The following is a 24,750-nucleotide window of genomic DNA, read 5'->3' as shown; positions in this document are numbered from 1 at the left end:
ATCCTGGGACCAGTTTCAGGGCTTCATCAGCCAGGCTAGCTTGAATCCAGTGGTGTTGACTTAGGGCAACATATGCAAAATAAACAATTGATGGACGGAATGCTGGACAATGCAAACATTCCCCCCCAGTCACAAGGATCTGGTTTAATCGCAATGCCCAAAAAAGATGGATTTAGGTCTAGATCTCTATACTGGGGTGAATGTATGACAATGTTCTGCATTCTGTCCATCAATTGTTCTTTTTTGCATTTGTCACCCCGAGTGGGACGGCTATGCCCAGACGTGGGTCCCGTGCTCTCCATGCCACTGGAGTCAAGCTATCCTGGCTGATGAGGGGTGAAACTCCGAAACCGGTTTTAGGATGCTTGTTTCCAGTCCAGGGAGGAACTAACCTGGCAGTTCGGGCTGGACTGTTCCCATTGGACACAGGGTCAAGACTGATTTGCATATGGCTGGGTTCAAACTGGAATGGCATGCTGAGCAAAAATCTATGGATTTAGGCCCAGATATCTGTACTGAGGTGAATGTATGGCATTGTTCTGCATTCTGTCCCTCAATTGTTCTTTTTGCACTGGTCTACTTTGTGGCAGGAAGCCGCCAACACTGGTTCCTTGCACCCGGAGGCACCTATATTTTCCAACTGGGGCTCCCGCAGCGTGGGACTCTCTCCTTTGCACTGACAGAGGAGCGGAGTTGGGGCGGGACTACAAGCCCAGGTTTATTTTGCTGCAGGAAGCCGCCGACACTGGTTCCTTGTTCCCGGAGGTGCCTATGATTTCCAGCTGGGGCTCCCGCAGTGCGGGACTTTCTGTTTTGGGATGACGGAGGAGCTGAGTAGGTGCTGGAATACAAACCCCGGTCTACTTTGTGGCAGGAAGCTGCTGACACTGGTTCCTTGCGCCTGGAGACGCCTAATATTTCCAGCTTGGGCTCCCACCTCGCGGGATATGCCTGGGCACTTGCCTGGGCCAAGACCGGGCCCGTCTGCACTTGTCTGCAGCCAGTCGAGGCTGGGCTAGGCCTACTCTCTTTCTTCTATGACCGGTGAGTGAATCTGCTACATATAGGTTACATACAATGGGGAAGCGTAAGGTTGCTGGAGGGCTACCGGTTCAATTTCTTGCCCAACAACCACAGCTTTTGACAGTATGCTGGAAAGAGCAATAGGGATAGTATCCAAGGAAATGACCTTACCTGAGCGAGACTGTCCCTGGAATGTGGCAATAACCGTTCCTTTCATCATCAAATCTTACTGGCCCCTCCTCGACCGACCGTTCCGCTAAAATCAAGGAACTGGTCTGAACTTGATATGCAAGCGCTTAATAAGCAGCTTTCTAATACAATTCCTACTATTACATCTCAATCTGACTCAGATCAAATTTCGTTTAATCAATGGCTATCGAAGGCTATTGATTCTACTCTTCCTCTCTCAGCCAAACCTCAACTTAGTGTGCACCCTCCTACCCCGTGGTTTACCGACTCCCTCAAACTCGATATAAAAACTCTGTAAAGTCTTGGAGAGACAGTGGAGAAAGCACTATGCACCAGAGACTAAGGTTGCGTATCTGACTGCACAGAAAAAATACCATGTTCTATTCAGATCAGTACGTGCTTCCTTCTATACGGACAGGATTACGAATGCCCAAAATTGCCAGAAAACTCTATTCAAAGTTGTAAAATAACTTTCTGCATCTAGCACTTGTTTGCCGTCTCCTTCACTCTTGTTACATCAATGCAACAAACGTGCTTTGTTCTTCCACAATAAAGTAGAGTCTATTCACCGTCAGCTTGACTCTGACCCTTCCCTTCAAGACAGCTTTACCTTCCCTACTGCTCCCTCTTCTGATCAGGTCAACACTTTCTCCTAGGCCTCCTCTCTGACAAGTCCCTTCAAATTAAGGCCTGGCTCCCACTGTACTTGATCTCTCTTCAAAGTTTGTAGGGAACCATCAAGTCCGGCTCTCCACTTGATCCTCTCCCCCCATCCAAGCTCCGACTTTTGGACGAGTCAGCCATTGGTGTGATTCTTAATCTTCTCAATTCCTCTTTAAGCTCATGTCAGGTGCCCTGGAATTGGAAGCACGCTCTTGTGCTCCCTTTGTTAAAAAAGACCGACCTCGACCCTCTTTGCTGGTCAAATTATTGTCCTATATCATTCTTTCATGCCTTTTCCAAAGTCTTCGAAAGACACATCAATTCGCACCTCTCCTCACAATGTATTTCATCCGTCACCGTTGGGTTTTCGTCCTGGGTATAGTAGTGAATCGGCTCTGCTTGGTGTTACGGAATATCTTAGGCAGCAGCTTGACTGCCGTGGTACGGCAGCGCTCATCTTACTGGGCTTGAGTGCGGCCTTTGACACTGTCTCACACCCCAACCCGGTGGATCGTCTTGAAGCCTCAGGCATTGTAGAAGAGACCTTGAGGTGGCTGATCTCTTTTATAAAAGATCGCTCGTTCCAAGTCTTCTCACATACCACTAAATCTAACTCAATAGTTCTAACGTCGGGAGTACCGCAGGGCTCGATTTTGAGCCCTTTGCTTTTAATCTTTATATTCGTCCTCTGGCGAATATTGCAGAAAAGTCAGCGTTGACCATTTTTTCCTTTGCAGATGATACCCAGATCTTCTCAGCATCAGGACACTTCCTTGCTCCAGCTAGGGCTGTGTAATATCTGTTTGTGGATGTCCAGTAATGCTTTGAAGCTGAATGGCTCTAAAACAGAGGTCCTCATTCTGCGAAACAATCCTGTACTCTGGGGAGTTAGCCATTGGCCTGACACTTTAGGACTGTTACCTACTCCGGTCCCTAAGGGTAAGAACGTGGGTTTTACTATTGATAACAATCTCTCTCTCAGAGCCCAAATGTCTGGAGTTACCGCAACTTGCTTTGCAGTTCTCAAGTGGCTCAGAAAATCCTTTGGTTAATTCCACCCGCGGCCCAAAGAACCGTATTGCAAGCATTGGTTATTTCCAGACTTGACTATGGCAATGTATTGTACTTCGGGGCAGATAAGGCCTCTGTTCGCCGGCTACAGCTCATTCAAAATGCGGCTGCCCGCCTTCTTTTTCAGTTGCCTGGACACGCCTCTGTCTCACCTCTGCTTCATCAACTTCACTGGCTGAAGGTGAACAAGTGCATTGAAGTCAAGAATCTATGTTACGTTTCGAGCTAAGTATGGCTTGGCACCCTCATACATACAAAGCCTAGTCAAACCTTACCTTACCTTATTTTCTCTGTTCCCAGACTTCGGCTTACTCGTATGAGAGGCCGCTCGTTTTCCTACCTTGGACCTAAACTGTGGAATTCCCTTCCTTTGGAACTTAGGATCTGTCAGTCGCTTTTAGCCTTCCGTAAAAAGCTAAAGACCTTTCTCTATAACCAAGTATAATTCATTTATTTCAACTATCTGCAACCTCGGTCTGTGCACTGTCCCGCTCAGCACTGGAAAACCCTGTAGGGTAGCTGTGCAAATTATAAATATTTAAATAAAAAATAACCAAGAAACCCAATTGTTTGATTTACCACTGCCTGAGGTCGACTCCCTTTCACATTTGTTAGGCGACCCATTACGACCAGGAGCTTCCCGTTCTCTGAAGTACTATTGTTCAATGAAGCTGATTGCCGCTCAGCCCCCTCAGTCCCATTAGCACCTGTGGTGTTTTATCTGGAGCCCGTAGTTAAGAGGAAGAAGTGTGTCTGGATGTTTCAGAATGGCTTGTGGTGCAGGCTTTCACCCAAATCTCCTTGAACTTCAGGAGCAAGCTGACATGCTTCCAAAGGGAACATCCCTCTAATGCCAGGTGGTTTAACCAAGAGTGTTCAGAGGCCAATTATAATTTTTATGAAGGGCACTCGCAGCTAGTCCTAGGGAACCCAGGGTAGTAGTAGCATGTCGCAAAGAGTACAAAATAGCTATTACTAGAAGGAACTGCTCAAAAGTCAGTGGGATTCTCTTGCGTTATTTGCAGCTACAAAGAATAGTAAATTAATTTTGGTCGGAAGGTCTCTGTAACAAGGAGAGCATGCCAGACAGTAACTTTGATAACATGTCATATTGCCCGTACCACCTGGGATGCACATTTTACTCAAATTTATGCTGCTGTTAATGGTTCAATTAGGCTAAATCTGAAAGTTATTCCTATTGAGTTTTCTGTTTCCCTAAAGGAGGTGGAAGATGCTATCAACCAAAGCTCAGGTGGAAAAGCACTTGGGCCGGATGGGGTCCCAGTTGACCTCATTAAGCACTCACCAGAGTTTTGGGCTCCTCTGTTAGTGAATGTCTTTAACGGACGGACAACTGTCCATTACCTAGCATGTGATCAACCTCCATTATCGTACCTCATTTTAAAATGGGAGATCACATCCAACCGAACTTTTAAGGACCAATCTCCCAAATTGACCCTACAGTCAAGATTATTGGGAGGGTCTTATACAATTGAAAGACTCTGTCTTATATTCCTGTCAATACGGTTTCAGGAGCAAACTAGGCACTGTGAAACAATGTTTAAATTTGTCTTTGATTATTGGGAAGTACACAATTGCACGCCAGTCACCCATATATTTAGCCTTTATGGACCTGTCACAATCATTTGACTGCGTAAATCCTTCCAAGCTCGGGTCCATTCTTTTGGAATAGGGGTTGGACTTTACATTGGTGCGCTTCCTAGCCTATCTGCACTCAGTATAAATGCTAAAGTTAGGACCACTGCCGAGGGTGCAGTATCATCAACAATAGATGTTTTTCGTGGAGTGAAGCAAGGGCGCATGCTAGCTCCCCTTTTATTTATTTTATATATTAATAATCTCTATCTGTTGTTTTTTAAGCATCAGACTCCTTATATCCCAATAATCAATGGCTCTCCCTTACCTATGCTTTCGTATGCTTACAACGCCGTCTTAATTGCACGCACACCAAGTGCACTGCTGCAGTTAGTGCATTTTTTTAATGTCATGGACACTTCGGATTTTCCTACGAATTTTAAAAGATCTTTTATTATGGCTTGTGGACCTAAGAAACATTGTTTGTCCTTTCGGTAGGCAAAATTGTTTTAACGCACTTCAGCATTTTTTATTTTGGCCTAACATTTGCAGCTACAGGTTCGTGGTCCCACAAGTTGGCCGAAGCAAACTAAAACTATCAAAATCTATTGGCACTTTATTTAACCTATCACAACCAAAGTGAGGGGGGTGCGCTTTTGCCACTACTATAAATATATAAAGCCCCATGTTTGCCTACAGCGACGTATGGCGCAGAAGTGTGGGGCTTCCAGAGTAGTAACCCTATTCAGGATGCGGAAAATAGGTTTTGCAGACATGCTCTTATGGCACCACTTTCTTCTTCCATATTTATTTGCCACAGAGATTTGGATATTCCTTATATCGAGGACAACATTAAAGCCAGACCTCCTTTACTGTGGCTATCCATCTGGAAAAATGGGAAGGTTTGTCTAACCAGAGATATAATCCTGGATAGCCTTAGCTGTGAAAAGGGTTCTGAGATTCCATAGCTTGCTAGTGTTGGATCCAGCCTTTGCTCAGTTAACCTAGAACTGGTGTTTACCGACCCAACCAGCAATTTAAACATCAGTAGAAAACAGTTACAGAGGGCTCTATATGATCAGGCTGCTTTTCAAAGCATATGTTTGGAGAGCCAAAAGGTGAGCATGGGCACCTACATGCTATCGGCTCCTATAGACAAAATTGCAGGATATCTGACTACAGTCCGGTGTTGATGGTTACAGAACCTGCTGTTCCAGTATTGGGCTTTCCCAGCGATGAACACTCAGGGCAAACAGTGTTGCATTTGACGTTTTTCTGTGTTTTTCTGTTATGTATTCAAAGCATTTTCTGATTCCCTTTTAAGGAAACAATGTATTAAGAATTTGAGGGATGCATTGAACATGCCTTTTAATTTGGTGGATGAGGAGGAAATCATACACCTGGGTGCCTATTTAAAAGCAGCTGTTAGATCCCGTTGCCCAATTAACACTTTAGAGATTTGCCGCTTGGCCTTAAATCGGGGACCCAGTGCTTCATATTCTTTTGATTGGGGGGGAGGGGGGGGGAGTGTAATTTCTAATCGTTGGATGTTTTTCTTGTGTTTGTTTTTAACATTTTTTTTATTGTATGCATTTAACTGTTTGGGTTCGCCCTATTATGCGTACAATTTGTATAACAATAAAGTATCTAATAATTATAATAATAGCTTGTAAAATGTGAATAAGGAATACGTCTTCACTTTAAAATGATCATTAGTGCACATGTGTATAAATATCTAGTCTCTACCGTGAATACATTTCATGAATACATTTTAAAGCTTGTTTTAGTGCTTCACAGGTGCGAATAAAGTTAAGACCCACAGTGAATATAATGGCAAATGCATGTCTATAAATGCACTTCTTTGCAAAGTAAGGGCGGAGTTTAAAATCGAGCCGCTCCGCATAATTAGAATTCAGCAACTCTCCACACCGGAGTGCGCCGTGCTTTTCTGACACGTTGGTAAGGACTGGTACCGGGTACTCTGGGGTTGCCAGGATGTCAGCTTTGGCCTGAGCGTGAATGGATAGGGGGCGGTGTGTTTAGGGGAGGAAGCGCCTCCGCCTTCCCGGATTCATCGTGAAGTAAGCGGCTCTGGTCCGGCTGCTCACGGGGAATTGGGCAGTGGGTGCATTGTGTTGGAACCTCCAGGTGGCGTGTCTCCTGTGCGTTGGCAGAGCAGTCCTTGACAGTTCTCAGGGTCCACAGTCCTTCACGGTGCTCCTTGTTGTCCCGCCTCTCTGGGCGGGGCCGAGGCTTCGAGTTGCACTTGAGGAAGTTGCTGCTTGTGCCTCGCACCAACCACCCTTGCCATTCACGCTCGTTCATCGCCATGCTGGGCCGGCGACGCCACGGGCTGCGGGGACGCAGGAGCTGGTTACTCCTCCTGGCAGTACTGGGGCTAGGGTGGGGGCTGCTGGTGCTCATACGAAGGGGCGGTGGCAGGGACTCAATCCCCGACCTACAGCAAAAACTACCTCGGAGCCCCGAGCGACAGCAGGCTGCCGCCTCGCACCCGGTGTCGTGGGAGGACGCAGGCACCTTACGGAAACCGGTGTACGAGAAGCCACCGTTTGATGAGGCTGCATTGGGGGAGCTGGGCCGGGCAGTAAAGTTGAACTTGCAGGGCGAGGAGCGCGCCAAGGAAGAGGCGAGCATCAACCTGCACCAGATCAACACCTACCTGAGCCAGCGCATCTCCCTGCACCGGCGCCTGCCCGAACGCTGGAACCCTCTGTGAGTGTTGGGGTGTAGAGGGCCGGGTAGCCGATGACCAAAGGGGGGGGGGGGGGGGAGCAGAGAAGCTGTTGTGCAATGAAAGAGACAAACGGGCACCTGCCACTTTACCGTGCCTAACCCAACCTGCCACACCCGCCCCAACAAGCCTACCTAACTTTTGTTGGCACACAGTAGACCTGGCTTTCTTAGACCTTTTACGGCTAATCCTTCAGTTTCCCATCACTTTAAGCTTTGTTGCCACTATCATTTGTATTTCTTATAAGAGTGTAGGACAGTACCTCATACAAAGGTTTTATTCAGACAGTTTTTTTGACAGCTACTAATATTTGTTTGACGAAAAAAAAGTGCTGTGTGCTGATCGTGGTATTTTGCACATTTTCATCTCCTCCATGCCTACTATAAGAGGCCAGTAGCGCAGTAAAGGTGGGTTAGGTTAGGCTAGGCCCTGATGCTAGTGAAAGAGATGACCCCTATTTATTCCGGGGAAGGATTGGATATGAAAAGACTGATTTAATTTGAGTGTAGTCATCCTCTTCCCCCAAACCTCAGACCCCCTTTGCAACAGATTGATAGCTATGTTTTTATAGGAGAATTGTCGATTTTTCAACCAGTTTTGGCAAAATTTGGTCTTTGACAAAGTTCTGTCGGCTGTTCTGGGGAAAAGTATGTTCGATTTTGAAGTAAGTGCAATATTGCATATGGCATTTTTCATTTTTCTTCCTATACAATGCAGGTCATTCTTCATATAGAAATGCAGGTCATGCTGTAGGAACGCTGCAGGTGCCATGCTCAAAGGAATGCTCTCCATTCTGTTTCCCCGCCCAAGCCAGCCCCTCTCTTGTGTTTGTTCTTTACCAACCATTCATGTGCAAGAAGAAATAAAATGAACAATAGACGGGTACGCTGACGTGTATTTGCAGTAATGTAAACGTGTTAACTTGTCGCCCCACCCCCAGTCCTTACAAACGAGATACAGGTCTCGCTTTCCCAATTTTCCACTGGGCAATTAATTATTTCAATTTTCATGTATTGACTGAGTTTTACACACACGCACCTGTTCGGAAGCTCTACAGTGATAGAAGTGTTTGAGCGTGAAGCTAAGCAGAGATCTTTCGTCATTCTTAGCATAGCCAAAGTTCCAGTCATGAGTGAATTAGTGGTATGTCAACATATGTGCAGTAGCTTGGCACTGAGTGCCTTAAACCGATTAATCTTTTCAGAATGCATTTTTTTTAAACTACACGAATAAACATTATGTTTGGAGTGGAAAGAGATATATTTATGGGATTGGTACATGTTTTGCTTTTATTTCTAAGCAGGGCCTTTCCAGTCTAAAAGATTTCTTGTGTAGGTGATTTTTCTAAGTGGGCTTGTATCATGACCATTCTTGACTCTTGGTATAGAAATATCTTTAGTTTCGAAAGTAGATGCTTTTATTATTGCAGCAGTAGTGATAAAGGGACTTTTTAGTAAGGTTCTTGAACTATCATTAGACACAGCCTTCGAAAAGTTAAAACGACATTAAACGTAGCATACCTTGGCTCGGGAATGAGTATTTTCCTCCACCATCTTATATATGCAAGAAATGTACCATATTAAATAAGTCGAAGTAAGGGAAGTATTTCCAGACAGTTTATGTGGTAATAACAAAGTTTCTCATATGGATAATGGGCATAGGGAGAGGGCAGCAAATTTTGTGAGGCAAATATGCTTTGATTGGCTACAAAATTAAAGGTATAAGTGGGTCATGAACAAGATTTAAATTTCAGCCAACCATTGATATGACTGGATTATCATTAAATGTCGGGATATACGACTGCATTTCACAATTCACTATGGATTGGGTGGATTTTCTTACCACTTGTCATGTGTTCGTAACCATTAAACTTAGGCTGCCTCTTAACTAGACTTAAAGGATTTTTAAGGATGTCGCCAAATGCTTTTAGTGTGCCCTTAGGATAATCTCAAGAGGGAAAGCCGGTACACGATTTAGTTTGCATGGGAGAGTTAAGAAATGTTTTTTGCTGTTTACTTTGTGGTTGTTTTGTACTCTGCTGCGTTCATCTGCCATAGGAACGTTTTCAAAGTCCCAAAAATGCAGTGTGAAGAAGTGAGGATTAATACATCTTGTGTAGTAAGCCTGTGGAGAATATCCAATGATCTTCTAAAGATCCAACCCTACAGATAAAACATAACAAACCATGTGGTTTTAAAGCATATCTTTTCACCTTTGTGCAGCTTGGGGTAGAATAACAGATGTTAATATTATTATCTAACTCAGTTGTACCCATTCTATCATCCTTGTAAGGATGAATGTCCAAGTGGACTTGCTAGAATTCACAAATGACCAGGAGCTCAAACACATATTACTGGAGGGGATGTATCAGTCCACCGTGCCACTAGGCCTGGCATCATTATTATCCACTTTTTAATCTAGTGCTTGAATATTTTTTTCAACTTGCAATAATACTGCTCTTTTGGCTACCCTTGTGTAGATTTTAGTTTGGCTTTGGACACAGTTGTGACCAAAACTGCTTGCTTGAGGTATTGGTTCAGGATTTGAGCCGGCTCATCATGGGCACTGGGTTGGAGATCCACATAGAAAATATTGGTGAGGATATATGAGACATTTCCCCCACTTTCGGTTGGTTGAAGTTAGGGTACTTTTCTGCAGTCCTATTGTTGAACTTATCCATAGTGGACATGTTTACTGCTCTATCTCAAGTAGATTATGTCACTGAAAAATTAGATGGATTACACAGGGCACTATTAACTTGAAAAAGCAATCCAACAGCATTAAAAAAAAATGTGTATATATTACCTACTGGCGGTCGCCAGTAGGTAGTTATAGTTAGGACCACGTTTCCATAGGAAATCCGCAACATTCTATTTTGAATAACTTTTGCGCCGGTCGACGAATCCTTGCTAATTTTTCAAAATAGGTGGGGCGCTACGCTACGCTCCTACCCTGAAAGTCTCGGGGGGATTCATCAAGCGGGGGCTGAGATAAAAGGGGGGTCCCAAAATGCGTTTTTCCCATGCATTTTTCCATAGGACCTTTAGACACAGCTACAGCCCGAACGGCTGAACAGAATTACTTGAAATTTGGCAGAGAGGTAGTCCTCAGGTCAAGGAAGTGCCTTTTGTAGGTTTAGTGTAAATCTGTTCAGTAGATTCTGAGAAAATAGCCTTTAAATCAATATATATATCTGAGCCAGCTTACGGTGCGCTTACCGTACGCGTATGGTGGCGTGCGCGAGCGCGATTCTGATTGGCCCTTAGATCTTAGTAAACATTCGAATCGGTCGAAACCAGGAAGCGGCGGCCGCCATTTTCTCTCTCGCACTCTGAGGGGGGTGCTGATAAACAAATGTCAAAAACATATAAAGGGGCTGTTTAGACAGCGCCCATGCACATAACCATGTTAGTTGAGTCTTCAAAGATCCCCCAAGGCAAAAAACGGTAATTTTTTATTTTTCGAAAATTTCGCCGATTACGCTTACCGTACGCGTACGATAAAAAATTTTTTAAAAAACAAATCCACACTCTCTCCACCCCGTGTGCAAATGGTGGCCGAAGGCCACCATTTGTGCATGGCATATAAGAGCACAGCATTTCCCCACAAGGAAGCGCATAATATGTCCTCCATGTGCGCACGGTGCGCGAAGCGCATCGTGCGTACATGGCCCATCTAGCGTAACGTGGGCACGCGGTGCGCGTAGCGCACCGCGTGCTCACCGTGCGTGCACGGCACTAACTGCGTAAAGTGGGTGCGCGAAGCGCACCGCGTGTTCCCTGTGCGCGCACGGTGCGCAAAGCGCACCGTGCGCGCACGGAACGAACTGAGTTAAGTGGGCGCGCACGCCACGAATGGCGTAAAGTAACTTAGCATTTAAAAAAACGTACAAATTCACTGAAAAAACCATAGGTTTCACACACGTTATAGTTAGGAATTAGCATTTAAAAAACCTTGCAAATTCACTGGAAAAAACCATAGGTTTCACACATGTTATAGTTAGCGGAAATTTTACTGATAAAAAACCAATGAAATTCCCCCGTTATAGTTAGTGCAGGAAACTATAACTCACGCGACCGCAATCTTCTGCTGATGACATATGTGTCTTTATGAAAAAAAAATATTTGTAATATATGTATAGCTAAAAATTTATGGAAGAAGACATGGGCAAATAAGTGTCTAAATACAGTATTAGCATCAGCAGAGGATTGCGGTCGCGTGAGTTATAGTTTCCTGCACTAACTATAACGGGGGAATTTCATTGGTTTTTTATCAGTAAAATTTCCGCTAACTATAACATGTGTGAAACCTATGGTTTTTTCAGTGAATAAATATATATTTATAAATATATACACACACACACATGTGAGTCCTTTTTAGGTCGAGCCTAGAACAGCTCATGCGCTGTTGCTCGACTTTTTGTAAAGGGGATCTCAAGTGCTACCCAGGCATTTGCTGGTTGGCTACAAGCTTGAGTGCACGTGCGCGTGCACGCGCGGCCATCTGCCTTTCCTGTGCACCATGTGTCTTTCCTCTCCCTTGCTCCCTGCCTCCGCACCTCCCCCCTCTGCTGCGCGCGCATCCCTAGAGTCATCGCAATCGTGATCTCTTTCGCTTTCAGAGTGATCGCGATGTCTTTCACTTTTACTGCCGCGCGGCCAATGGTTGTTGCTTTTTATCGTTGCCACCTCATCAGTACGCTGGTACACTGGTCTTTGTTTCTTAGATGCTTCACAAAAACTGATTAATTCATCACCCAGTGGTGTTGCTAACTCTCACAATCTTGCGCCCCTCCAAATGTCAGTGCTAATCGATTCTATAAAGTGGTGTATGGTATGTGATCATCTCCATCATAGTGCCGCTGGGCTCATGTGTCTTAGAGGTAATTTTGCCCCCATACGGTTGTCAGTGAGCTCGCATACCATATGGTTGCATTGTTACATTTTGCAGAACACTGTTATTTTCCAGCACAAATTGGTTTTTTTACAGTTGTTAATATGCTGCGCATTTATACAGTGTAGCCTTTTTCTTTCAGATGATGTTGATTTCTCTAATCCAAAAACCTTGTTACTTTCTCATTATTTTCATGTTACGGATCTTTCGCATATTAATTCCTGCCTTGGCCTCCCTCACTTCTCTTTCTAACTCTTTTTTTATCTTTCAACTCTTTTTCTTCTCTTTTTGACTGTTTTGCAGCTGCTGCACATAAAATCTGCTTCACAGCAAGACATTCTTCAGAGACCGTCAAACTTTTTCTGGTGTAAACATGATGCTTCAGTTCCCTGTTTTAGATATGTGTTCCTTAACCCTGACTCCTATGAGTTCGCCTGAGTCCAGACTTTCACCTGGTCTGCTAACAGCCCTGCCGTCAAAACATGGTCTTCCAAAGCCTGTCAATGAGTACAACCTACCACGGCTTCGTGTAATCCTTTTGTGCAAATGCAGTATTTTCTGGAATGATACCTATGTTGTTTGTTTTAATTGCTTGCAAACATACATTTTGCACAGTGGACAATAGGAAACAGTGTTGATTTGTTCATTGGAGGAATGGCAGGACGTCCTGTACCTCTGACTATCGATTTTATATCATACCATTAGTCGGCATTACCATGAAGGGATTTTGTCATATGGGACAGTTAACCTTTAGTGTCTTGTGGACAACTTACTACTAGACTTAGAATTGAGCACCAGGTACCCTTTCTTCAGTTATCCCTGAGGATACTGAGGCAGAGCTCTTTAATTCATACTCTGGGATGTGGCGTGGGCTACAAATTCAGAACTCAGAACAGTGTAATAACACTTACATAAATCAGTGTCCAGCCAGTACTTTATTGTACACACAGTTAAAGTGCACACACTAAATTATAAATTTGCACATGAACAAGCTTTACACAATAAACACATCTCTGCCTATTGCCTTTCTCAAAGGGTTTTCATAATCAATAAGCAGCTGCCTATGAGCTTTAACTACTGTTTGTCACAATAAATGATCCCTGGTCAACAAACTTTCACTGGGGGATTTTTTTATAAAAAAACACACGCCACTATCTATTGGCTTTTTACTGGTGGGGGGCAGAGCCTGGCACTCTTCCATCCTTCTCCTTCACTTATAGGTTTCTCTTTCAATGGCTCTGGGCTTGCAAACCTGATTTTTAGGTCTCGCTAGGCAGCGCAGCTGCTCTGGCGAGACAGTGGATTTTCAAAGTGCTACCCAGGCTTTTGGTGGCCACAAGCTTGAGTGCACGTGCATGTGCACGCGCGCAGCCCCCATATGCCTTTCCTTTGTTGTCATGGGTAATTAAGCGCCTCTCTCCGGGCACCCTTTCATGTCATCGCTCGTTACCTCTTTTGCCCTCCCCCGCCCTTGGCTGAGCTTCACTCTTTATATTTCTATCACTTCATGTAGCACAGTCTTCGCCTATCTCTGCCTGCTCTCCCACACCTTACTTTCCTCCCACCGCCCGCTCAATCTCTATCTGAGCCTCTGTCTGTCTCTAATTTTCTCTAGGCTTGTCTTTTTACCGCACTGTTCATGCTTCCGCGTACTTTCGTATCATTTTCTCTCTGTCTCCTCCTATCTCTTCTTACTAACTCTCTTTCTCTCTTGTGTCTCTCTTCCACTTTTTAGGTCTCGCCTGACCAGCGCTTTAGCGCTGCTCTGGCGAGACTTCTAGTAAGCGCGTTTTGGAAGTGCAAACAGTGGCTTTGCAGGCCTCCAACTACAGTGCATGTGACCCGTCCGGGCGCGCGCACCATTTGGAGTCCTGCAACCACTTGTTTGCTTTCACTTTAGCCGTGATTCATCGCACCATTTGGCAGCCTGCGTGCCCGCCCCCACTCCCCCTCCCACTTCGTCAGCTTCAGTACGCGCTTGTCTTTTCGTGTGCTTGTTTTTGTTGTTGTCACATTTCTTTTGCACTTTGCACCCATCTACTCGTCTACCGGTAAAACACATTGACATTTACAACACTAATAGCTCCAACTCTCAGAAATTCGACACCAATTTGCATTGTAAATGCTTGTTTTTTAACTTCGACACAAGCTGGTTTCAGGTTGATTCGCGCGATCAGTGGTGGGTGCAAATGTTGCTGTGCTTTGCTTTACGGACACTCTGCTGCAGCGGTACCTGCTTACTAAGCCCATTGTCTCCCGTAGTGTCTACTAGTCCCTGCCAGTCGCCGCCATTGCATCCTCCTCCCTGAACGCAGTTGTTATTAGCGGCAGTGCTAGAGTCCAGCACCACCGCAACCTGCAATCCCCGCCGTCGCAGCCCCTGAGGCGGCGCGGCATGGACACATACTCTCCTTCCTCATTAACATTTCACCGGGCAGGCAGCCCCCGCAGAAGGATGATGGTGCCCCGCTTCCCCCAGCCCCGTCGCCTCCTCCCACGCTCCCCGAGAGTGCCCCGCTGGAGCTTGAGAAGGACGCCTTTGCTAGCTGCCTGCCAGCCCTGCAGGCTGTGGTTAGGACCCCACTGCGCGCAACATTGGCCACATAAACTCCTTCACCCGAGGCATACCGCTGGCCGCCACCGTGCCCTTCTGCAGGCAGCAGTCGGCGGGACCCATGGCCTGCTGGACCCCGGAGCAGCTGGTGGGGAACGTCTCCCTGAAGTTGCACTAGTAAGTTGCGCACATCCACCCTGTCCCCTAGACCGATTACATTTCAAATGCTTGTTTTTTTTAACGAGCGTTGCGCGGCTTAACAAACGTTTTTTTTTAAACCGCTGCAACGTCATGCTTTAACTTGCAATATTTCTCTTGTTTTTGTGTTCAACATCGTTACAATCCGCACGTTAACTTTAAAATGGTGCCCATAAACCTATTATTAGCAGTTCGGTGGCTTCTAACATAGCCAATGGTGCTTTTTCCTTCTCCTCCTTTCCATGTGTGTAGGCAATTAAACACAAAAGGAAGGCGGTGGCCACCTTTACATCGTTGCCGGCTATGCAGCTTTTACGTCGGTTATACCTTTAAACACGGACGTCGCCGCCTTGCTTTTCTATCTGTTTACTTCTCTAACTTTCACAGCACGCTTTAGCTTTTAAAATATTAAGTTACAGCGCAGCGTGCCGCAAATGCAAAAAGCAACAAAAAATGCTAATTTCAGACTTGTAATAGGCTCTGAACTCATAACAATCACATGAACAAAATATAATTATTTTGATTAACTCTATATTGTGACACTTAAGCAAGTCCTTTATTGGTTTGAACTGCTCGTAATAGTACTTCCGGGCTTGATTCGTGACTTATGCCGTGCTCCCCAGTGATGCAGCATGCCGTGTTAGAGCAGCAGGCCCAGAGCACCCGAGGTCCGGGCCAGAGCACCCGACGCCATGAAGAAGAGCCACTCCAAATCAGCGACCCTGACCAGGCTCTTCAGGAAGAAGCAGGCCACCGACAACCTCTTTACCCCAAATCCACCCTGGATCTTACCACAGACTTCCAGCAAGGTAGACAGGAATTCCTACGTTCAGTATAACATTTATTGTAAATTCCGCCGTTGCAGTCGCAAACCGTTCTTACTTTTTAAATAACATATGCTCCAGTTTGCGTTTCAACCCTTGTGAAATTTTCTGCGGTCTCCTTCGGCGGGTTTTGGTCTTAAATGATTTTCTTTTGCTTAATTGTGTTTGTTGGCCTCGGTCGTCTCCGAGCTCTCAATGTTTCTTGGTCTATGCCCAAGCAGTTAGTTAATTTCCGGTATATGTAGTCCCACTTTCATAATTAGAACAAGCATTTGCAATGCAAAGGTCTCGCATTTACGTGAGTTTGAGCTATTGGCATTGTAAATGACAATGCGTTTTATTTATGCTTCAAAAACCAAAACATAAAAGGCATTGTCATTTACAATGCCGATAGCTCAAACTCGCGTAAATGCGAGACCTGTTGCATTGCAAATGCTTGTTGCATTTCTCTCCATTTTCTGCATCGGAACATCTGTCTGTTTATTACTTTTGTATCTCTACCTGTAAAACTCTGTGGGGCCGATTCATAGAAGCATACGTGTTTACTGCAGAAAATATAAGGGTTTGAGAAATTGTTATTGTTTTAATGAATTTTTGTGAATTCCCAAAAATGGTCCAAAAATGTCACTTTTACATCAGAATGTGGTTTGACAGTATACTGTGTGACACCAGTGTCCGTATCCAGTTTCAACACCTCTAGTTTCGCCCTGCTCTGCTTACCAGCCCACATCAGATATATCAGCAAACTATTCAGGGTGGTGAAAGTGGAACGATGGATACAACAGAAGTAATTCTGAAAGGCATACAGGCAATGCAGGCACAATACTATCTTATTCAGGGCCATCCGCCCCATAGTAGACAGGGGGAGGTGATTACAGAAGCAGATAGAGCTCTCTAGTCCAGTAATGAGCACCCCCATATTCAGGTTGTAATTAGATTCAGCAGTGTGTGCCCCCGCACGTTCAGCTGTAGGCATCTTGGTGCTGAATAACAAATGCTTATTCAGCTATTGGCTATGCCAATGCTTGTTTTAATAGTATTTAAGGCTTCAGTCGCTGGGCAGATTGCAGAGGCGCTGCAGAGTGAAGGCCGACCTTGCGATAGGACTTTGGAAGAGTTTGTAGCATGTTGAAATGTATTTAACTGTGATTTTCTGAAGACTGGAACGACTATGTGAGGTTTAGGACCCTGCTTTATGGATTACATAAATCATAAACCTGTAAACCATGTTAGAATTACCACGGCAATGCTGTGTCACGACCATGAAAGCAAGGCAGAAAAAAACATTCTTTTCATATGGTAATGCCACCAACTTCCTGGATGTCCCCGAATATTAAGAGGTGAAGTCTCTCGTAGGGTGTGTATGTACCCAGAAGTAAGGCAGAAGGCCCGACAGTCCAAGGACTCAACAAGAGCCGAGTCAACCCCCACACTTAAGCAAATTAGCAGTCAAGGTGCGCTAAAACTTTAGAAGACCAGTAATATGCAAGCTGACATATTTACTCCCTATTCCCAGTACAATTAAATATTTTTATTATGCAGTGAGTGGTGGGACTGCCGGACTTTGGTTACTCTGGCAAACGTTACAAAAAAAGCTATCTGAAATTTTCTGATATTAATTTCTCATGGTAACACGAACAACGCTGAGTTTTCCGTAGATTCCCTTTTTTAGGTCTCACGCCTAGCGTTGCAGTGTGCAGCGCGAGACTTTATGTGAACAGAAAAAGGGCTTTGGAAAGCTGACCACACGCTTGTGCGTGTGGTTTTGTTTTCCTTGCAGGCTATTGGGCATTGCGTGCATCTTTCTAACAAAGACAGCACGCAATTGGGCAAATACGGGTGCATGTCCCACATGTACCCTGCCCACGGCCTATTGGTGTCTGTTTCCCGCACGGCTGACATCTGTTTTGCATTATCGTGGCTGATAATGCAAAACAGATGTCATGCTGTGGCGCGCTCGCACCATTTGTTTTCTCTATTTTTTTTTCTCTCTGTTGGGGCCCATACAATAGTAAAAGTTCTGGCAGAGGGCTGCATGGAAGCTGCGGAGTGGAGTCTCGAGAGCGCGGACTGGGTTGCCACTGTCTTTGATCGCTGTCTGCGATGCACTTCTGCAGTTTGTCCGAAAGGAGATAATTTCGTCTAATGTGATTAGCCATTTTTGTCGCTGGGTTCATTCTTCCAATATCTAGGTGTCTCTTCCGGCACAGATGTGATGTTACTCTCTACTAACCTACTAGAACACATAAGTATACATTTTTAAGATGAAATTTTAAGATGAAATTTTTGCAACTGCCCCGCAACAAAAATACTAATTTTCGAGATGTCATAAGATACGTTTTTTTTCTTAGACCTGGAGTAGCCATACCTACATCGCTCGCAGGTTTAGAATGGAATTCGGATACATTAAGCACAGCGCGAACGGAGAGCAAGTCAGCATTTGATTAGTAAACTGCTTAAAAGTTTCACCAAAAAACTTTGAGAACGTTCACGTAAATTAAAAAGTACCCAGCAACTTTGGGATTTCACTCACAAATTAACGTTTGTGAAGTTGTACTCGAAATTGCTTCAGCTAACGGAAATTCTAATGAGAAGGTTGGAATAAGGTGCCGTCGAATAAAAAAATTACTTTTCAGTGGGTCTCCTCCGTTCAAATACCTAGCACCGGGTAAAATCTGTTGAGTCTCGGCATGAAACTGCCCATATTTAGCTTAAAACGACAGTCGAATGCTTCAAATTGTTGCCAATATTACACCTATTTAGAATGAAGCTCAGTGGGTCAATCCATACTCTGAAAATACTTTGCGTAATATACGACAAAACATCAAGTGAGGAAAGGTAGGACACAGCATTTCATTGTTCGTGTGGTGATGCGCATGTTGCCACTGAGTTGTGCAACTCCAACATCGCTTAATATCAGCGCAGCTATCTCCCACAAATCTTCGGCAAGAAAGTGCTGTTTTGAAGAAAAATATATTTTTGTGCATTCGTTGTCCGTTAATGGATGCTTTATCAACCGGTTGGGATGCGGTCTCAAGAGAAGAGCCATAATCCACTGGTTACTGTTTCATACCAAAAGGAATACAATGTTTCAGAGCGAACAGTTGCCCTCAAGAGTCGGTTTCCTGCTCTTGAGTTTAAAGGCCTTCTGGTTTCCTTTCAACATTTTAACCTGCCTTCCATCGCCCCAGACGCCCTTCCCGGATAGTGCGTTTCCTTCCATAAACAAAGGTGATTGGGGCCTGCTGCGCGCAAGCGTTAACTATCTACTGCTGCACCCGAGCACAGCTCAGGAAACTTTCAGGCTCTGCATTTTCCCTGCCCCCTCAGTCAAGGCAAGGCCAGCCGCTTGTGGCCCACGCAAGCAGATGACGGTGACACGCGCAGACTACACACACACAACACGTTCCCTTTTCTGACTTCACACGCCCACTCTGTCTCCTGGATAAAAGTGTCCACCTCTTGGGAGTTCTGCAAAGGGTTAGCTTAAGTACAACTGGTTAAGGTGGCTCCAGATATACAAACGGCACGGTGCGCAACAGTTAAACAGTAGCGGTTCGCTTATGTGGCGCGAGTCTAGTCATCTACGACACATGAATCTATTAGTCCTTATCAGTCACACTATTTCGCGCTCCGGCTCGCGGCATCTCCATGGGACATTTTACAGGCTCAGTGTTCCGTTCCCAGACCATAACATGTCCACTGCAACTGTCCGTCCTGTCAACATAGCAGAGGTCAGTCCAGTTTGTAAAGACACAGAAACCAACTGGAATTGCGTAAAAGCAAACCGTGCCCATGTTATCGTATGGTCTCTTGAGGGCGATGAGGGGCATGTAAATATTGCGCAAATCGGATATTAGAGGGACGTGCGAGAAAAACTGTTGTTCTTTGGAACAAGATGTGTAGGCCTGCAGCCTTCCAGCATATCAACACTTATGCTAGAAACATTCAGACTAGCAGTCTCGGTCATGGGTGTCGCCATCTTCAAACCACACACAAATGACGCTTTGAGTCGTGGGAGTGAAAGGCCTAAAAAAGTTCGCTCACCTGAATAGAGTACCCAAATCCAATCATAGGCTAAGGGAGGCGTTTCCTCTGGTCTGGGCAAACAGCCTAAAAAGGCGAGGTGTTCGGCTCGAGCCCGTGCGGTGACGCATCTTCTCCCACCTGCTCGTGTGGCCACAGCGCACGGGCACCAGAGGGTGTTTACGCTTCGCCCCTCGGCAGAAATAAAGCCTGGTCACGCTCCATTAACCCAGGGGTTGTAAAAAACGCCTCCCTTCTGCAGGTCTGGGCCCGGCTACTGTGCGTGGAGGGGCCGAGTAATTTATGTTCACTCGGACACCTTGGTTTCCTGACATACTGCTGCGCATCTGTCAGTGGCATCAGGAACTGAATAGGGGTGCTGGGGCAGAAAGGGAACGTACAAGTCCTCTTATTTGCAAGCAACCAGGCGTCACTAGATATGATATCATAGGGAGTGCCATAAATCGACCTCTGACATTGATAAAGGTAATGCTGCAAGAGTCAACTTTACTGATAAGACATCAGTCAACTAAAAATATACAATTCTAGATTGGTAACTGTGAATTATGGGGAGGTTTTTCACTAAGGGGTTCTGAGTGACATTAAATAGAGATCAAGAGTGAAGGTTGAGTTGTCTATGATGTTACTCTGAACCCGAGGTGAAAAACATCCCGTAATTCACTTCTTCCCCCAGCTATAATTTTAGGTTTTGTGTTTTGTATGGCCTCCAAAATCATCTGTCCTTGCTTTCATCTGTTACAGTGGAGTAATGGGGGAGCCATACATAACATGACATCTCCTTCTCAACCCCAATATGAATAAAACGTATTTACCTGCCATCCTTATCTAACCCTACCACCTTTTCTGCCTTCCTTCCACCTCCTACAGATGTGCTCTCAGTGAAAGCAGACAGCATTGCTCCTTTGCGGGCTGTCATGGAGGCTGGTCATACTGGCCTGGAATGCCTTAATGTCATAGCAACAGAGGGTAGCATGTTTTGTTATCAACTGTAACTACATCGTAGCATTGAGTTACCAGATTTAGAATATGGTGTAAACAAACAAAAGAGGCTTCCTATGAAAGCCACACAATATTAATGATAACACTGAAAAAATAAGTACATATATTTTAGAGCTGTGTTAGGTGGAAATACATTACATTAATCACACTGGGTGGAAAAGTTTAGAGTCGGTTCCCCCCGAAACGTGTAACAAATAGTTTCCAGATGCACTAGTATACCCACTACCCGGAAATCGAGACTTCATTATCGCCTGACAGACTAGGGAGCTGAAGTCTCCCCACCACAGGGACGTATACGTCCGCTCGTTGGTGTTTTCATTTACCGCAAAAACACCGGGAACAGGCGATGTTTTGCCTTCCCCTTCTACCCCTTTCTTTTGAAGAACCTATTGTTTAATTTGATGAACCCATATCAATTACCGGGTTGGAAGTATCACCGGTATGCCGACTCCCGCACTACAGACTGTCCCTCACCACAGCCCTGAAGAGTCACAAGTGTATTTCCTTGTGACGAAACACGTGTCGGCTGATTTTCTCTTTGTATTGACCAAGTAATATTTGATATTAATAAATCTTTGTAAAGATACCTCTGATGTCGACCTTCATATTTCTCCACTGAAAGTACTTTGATTTTATATATATATATATATATATATATCATTCTGGGTTTGTGGCTTTCCTGGCATGCATCCCGTTCGCCGGTGGTGCTAAGTTTGAGGCGAATACCACACACACCTCTTTACAACTCCACACACTCCTTCCTCCTCATCAAGAGAAAAGCCTGCACTCCAATCCTTTAGGAAATTCCATTTTAATAAAAGACAGCATTAGTATCTTAGAAACGCCTTTCAGCTGTATTCATAGCCTTTGTCAGCCTAAAAAACATTTGCAATGCAATAGGTCTCGCATTTACGCGACTTTAAGCTATTGGCATTGTAAATGACTATGCCTTTTATTTAGGTTTTGAAAACAAAAATAAAAGCCATTATCATTTGCAATGTCAATAGCTCAAACCCGCATAAATGCGAGACCTATTGCATTGCAAATGCTTGTTAAATCAATTACTGTAAGTGTACTATTCCCCGTCTTTGTTGAACCAGGACGAAGCCATTGTGTTTTACAGATGATCATTTTATGCAATGTGTTGCTAACTTAAACCTACTGTGGACAGTGGCGGCTGGTGCATTATGGAAGTGGTAGGCTGCTAGAAGGCGATCAAAGGAGGGGGACAGAGGGCTTCAAAAGGTCCAGCATACATGCCCTAGTCTAATTGCGAAACAAAAAGTTATGCAGTTTCTGGGGGGGGGGGGGAAGGAATGGGGGCGGGATCCTAAGCAAAAAGCGAACAAGTCTCTAAAGAAAGGAGGGTAGGGGGATGCTTCCTTTCGTAAGGAGGGCCCTCACACACCCAGCCCGCTGGGTGTCCTGCTTCATTGGGCATGCTCCTCGTCGGGTCGGCGCTGCAATACCCGACGGTCACCCTTTGCAGGGGCTCTTTGGCGGAGATCTTTTATTCCTTGCCGTATGGTGAAGTGTGAGGGGCCTAAGAAGTGTAGAATTGCAAGTGTGTGAGTCAAGGTAGACTTTGTGAGTTAAAACAAGGAGTGGAAGAGTCGGGCAGAATAATTTTAATGACCCTGCCTTCCACCCTGATTAAAAAAAGTGGAGTGGCGACTCACTGCAGTGATGTTGCAATGTGTTGCGCTCAATCTTATGCGGTCAACATGTTTCTTGCCTTTTATTCTGGTGGATTTGGGGGCAATTCTTCAGGACCTAGTGAACAAGTGATGTATCTACACTAAAAACTATGGCAGTGTGGTATATTAACCTAATATTACCATTCGTTGCACCAAAAAGGTGTTGTTACCTGTCGATGCAGCGGCCAATCTATAAAATATTTGCGACTGGCCCCATCAAATCTCGGCATGTGAAGGACACGTTGAGGTAACGATCAAGTGGCGCCCATTCGGCGGAAGACTTATCCCGCAATGCCGGATCCGGGAGGCTGCTAGAAGCCAAGGACTCTGCCTTGGGCCTTGCCAAACCCCAGGTAAGTCTTCCAGATTGCACATTCACTTAACTCTTGCTCAGGTATACAAACAGACGTACATACACACACAGTTGTAGGCATGTCCAAACAGACAGTTGTACACTTGCATTCCCCAGCACACAGACACCCACATTCAGGCTTTTGAACACAAACCCATAACTGAGGCAGGCCCATGATTTCCGACTCCCCCCGTCCATCTGCAGCAAACCAGAGGCAGACCCTAGAGCTTCCACCCAGTCAGAAACTGGAATGTGATTGACAAGCCCTGAAGTTCCATTATCTGATGTTCTGCACTACATAAATGCTAATGCAGGGTGTCCGGTATGTATTGTGTCTGTGTGAGGCAGTGCTTTAACAGCCTCTGCCTGACAGGTGAAAAACAGCTGGTAGAGCCCTCTTCTGCAGGCAAGATAATATTACAGCTTTTAAATGCAAACGAAGGATGAGTGAGATGGTTTTGTTTTCATGTAAAAGCTGTAACATGGCAAGCAGTTGTGACGGGAGACAGTGGTTGAGTGCCTGGTGCGCTCTAGGGGCAGCCGCTACTGACTTTGGGTGATATTTTATGAGAGACTTGTTTTTAGAGCACACTGGCTATTTTTGCAGATTACTGCTACAGTGAGGGCTGTCTTACTTTTTAATGTGAAATCCGGGGAACTAAATAACCTGCCACCCATAAAAGCTTTCAAGGCCATTGTTTCCTGCTTACTCTTTTGTGACGTAGGGGCGTGGGATTGCGCACTACCTCTTGTCTTAATAATTGAAATAATGGTATTGAGACTTTCAGTAGGTAGTGATTTGCTAATATATAAAATTTTAATATTGTGGCTCTAAAATATTATAAGTATTTACACATCGGTGTAGAGATTGATAATAGGCGGATTTTACACTAATTTTATCAGAAATACCTCTATTTTGAATTTGAAAAAAGGTTTTGAAAAAAGCAGTTGATAGGAAATCGATTTTAGAGATTTATTCTGGTAGGTGGAAAAAGTGATTATGTAACTTTTTTATAGCTGTTTTAAAAAATAACTTTTTGTTGCAAGGTGTACAATAAAAATTACCTGTGATATACAAACTCAGAAGAAATAAAGACATGAATGTTAAATATTCCATCTCGGTTTCCATGCAGACTCGGAATGATCAATACAAAATAGTACGGCTTGCCAATAGTGAAATCTTATCACTTGAGTAAAGATTTAAAAGAACCCTTGTGTTCAGAAAGGAAGGCCTTCACCAACCTGTCAGGAGGCATGCATCATCATTGGGCCTCTCCTGGCAGTGTTAAATTTGCTGGCAGATCTTTTTCCCACCTTGCCTGTTCTACTGGAACAAGCTTCCTTTACAGATTCGTATGATTCAGGATCATTCTACTTTAAAAAAAATCTAAAAACATGGGTATTCTAATAGGTTGTATGCACTTTTCACCTTGGGTTTCAAGCGCTGAGATGCACCTCTGGATGCGATTTGTTCAGCGCTATATCAAATGCCTATAACATAACCTAACTGGTCTTTATGATCTAAGTGCAAGCTACTACCATGTTTGGGAGCTCATGAGGTGTTTTGCAGTTGTATGGTAGGCTGGGAGCTGATGATGAGCAGAAAGGATATTGGAGGGAAGGGGCCTAATTACAGAGGGGAATGAAAAAGTTACCTATTGATGGACTAGTAACATTTTAATAATAAGTCGTCCCCAAGGGTAGATTTAAAAGCGTAGGGATTAATTCTACCCACTAATAGAGATCAATATGTTTCTGCCTATATTACACCCTTAGATGAGCTGATGGGGCATTCTTCAGGAGATTGTTGCTTTCTATGCTGAATAAGTATAAATGAAATAATGCAACATAGAAAAGATTACAGCCTAGAGGGGATAATTTAATCCTCACTT

At 44.6% G+C, this 24,750-nt stretch overlaps 1 protein-coding gene across 2 annotated transcripts in view; it reads left to right on the top strand.

Annotated features, from left to right (window-relative positions):
* The window catches only part of GALNT12 (polypeptide N-acetylgalactosaminyltransferase 12), a 668,716-nt gene that overhangs the window by 25,252 nt on the left and 618,714 nt on the right, over window positions 1–24,750 (top strand). Inside the window, exon 1 of one of the 2 annotated variants that reach the window (XM_085606791.1) lies at window positions 6,596–7,275. The exons of the other annotated variant lie outside the window; for it this stretch is intronic. Within the exon in view, the coding sequence (XP_085462917.1) occupies window positions 6,872–7,275 (404 nt within the window). The 5' untranslated portion in view covers window positions 6,596–6,871. Of the gene's footprint in view, window positions 1–6,595; window positions 7,276–24,750 lie in introns of those variants that run through there. 2 annotated transcript variants of the gene reach the window in all.

This window comes from Triturus cristatus, chromosome 5_2, assembly GCF_964204655.1.
Source record: "Triturus cristatus chromosome 5_2, aTriCri1.1, whole genome shotgun sequence".
Classification (NCBI taxonomy): Eukaryota; Metazoa; Chordata; class Amphibia; order Caudata; family Salamandridae; genus Triturus; species Triturus cristatus.
This window is presented reverse-complemented; position numbering and strand designations above follow the sequence as displayed.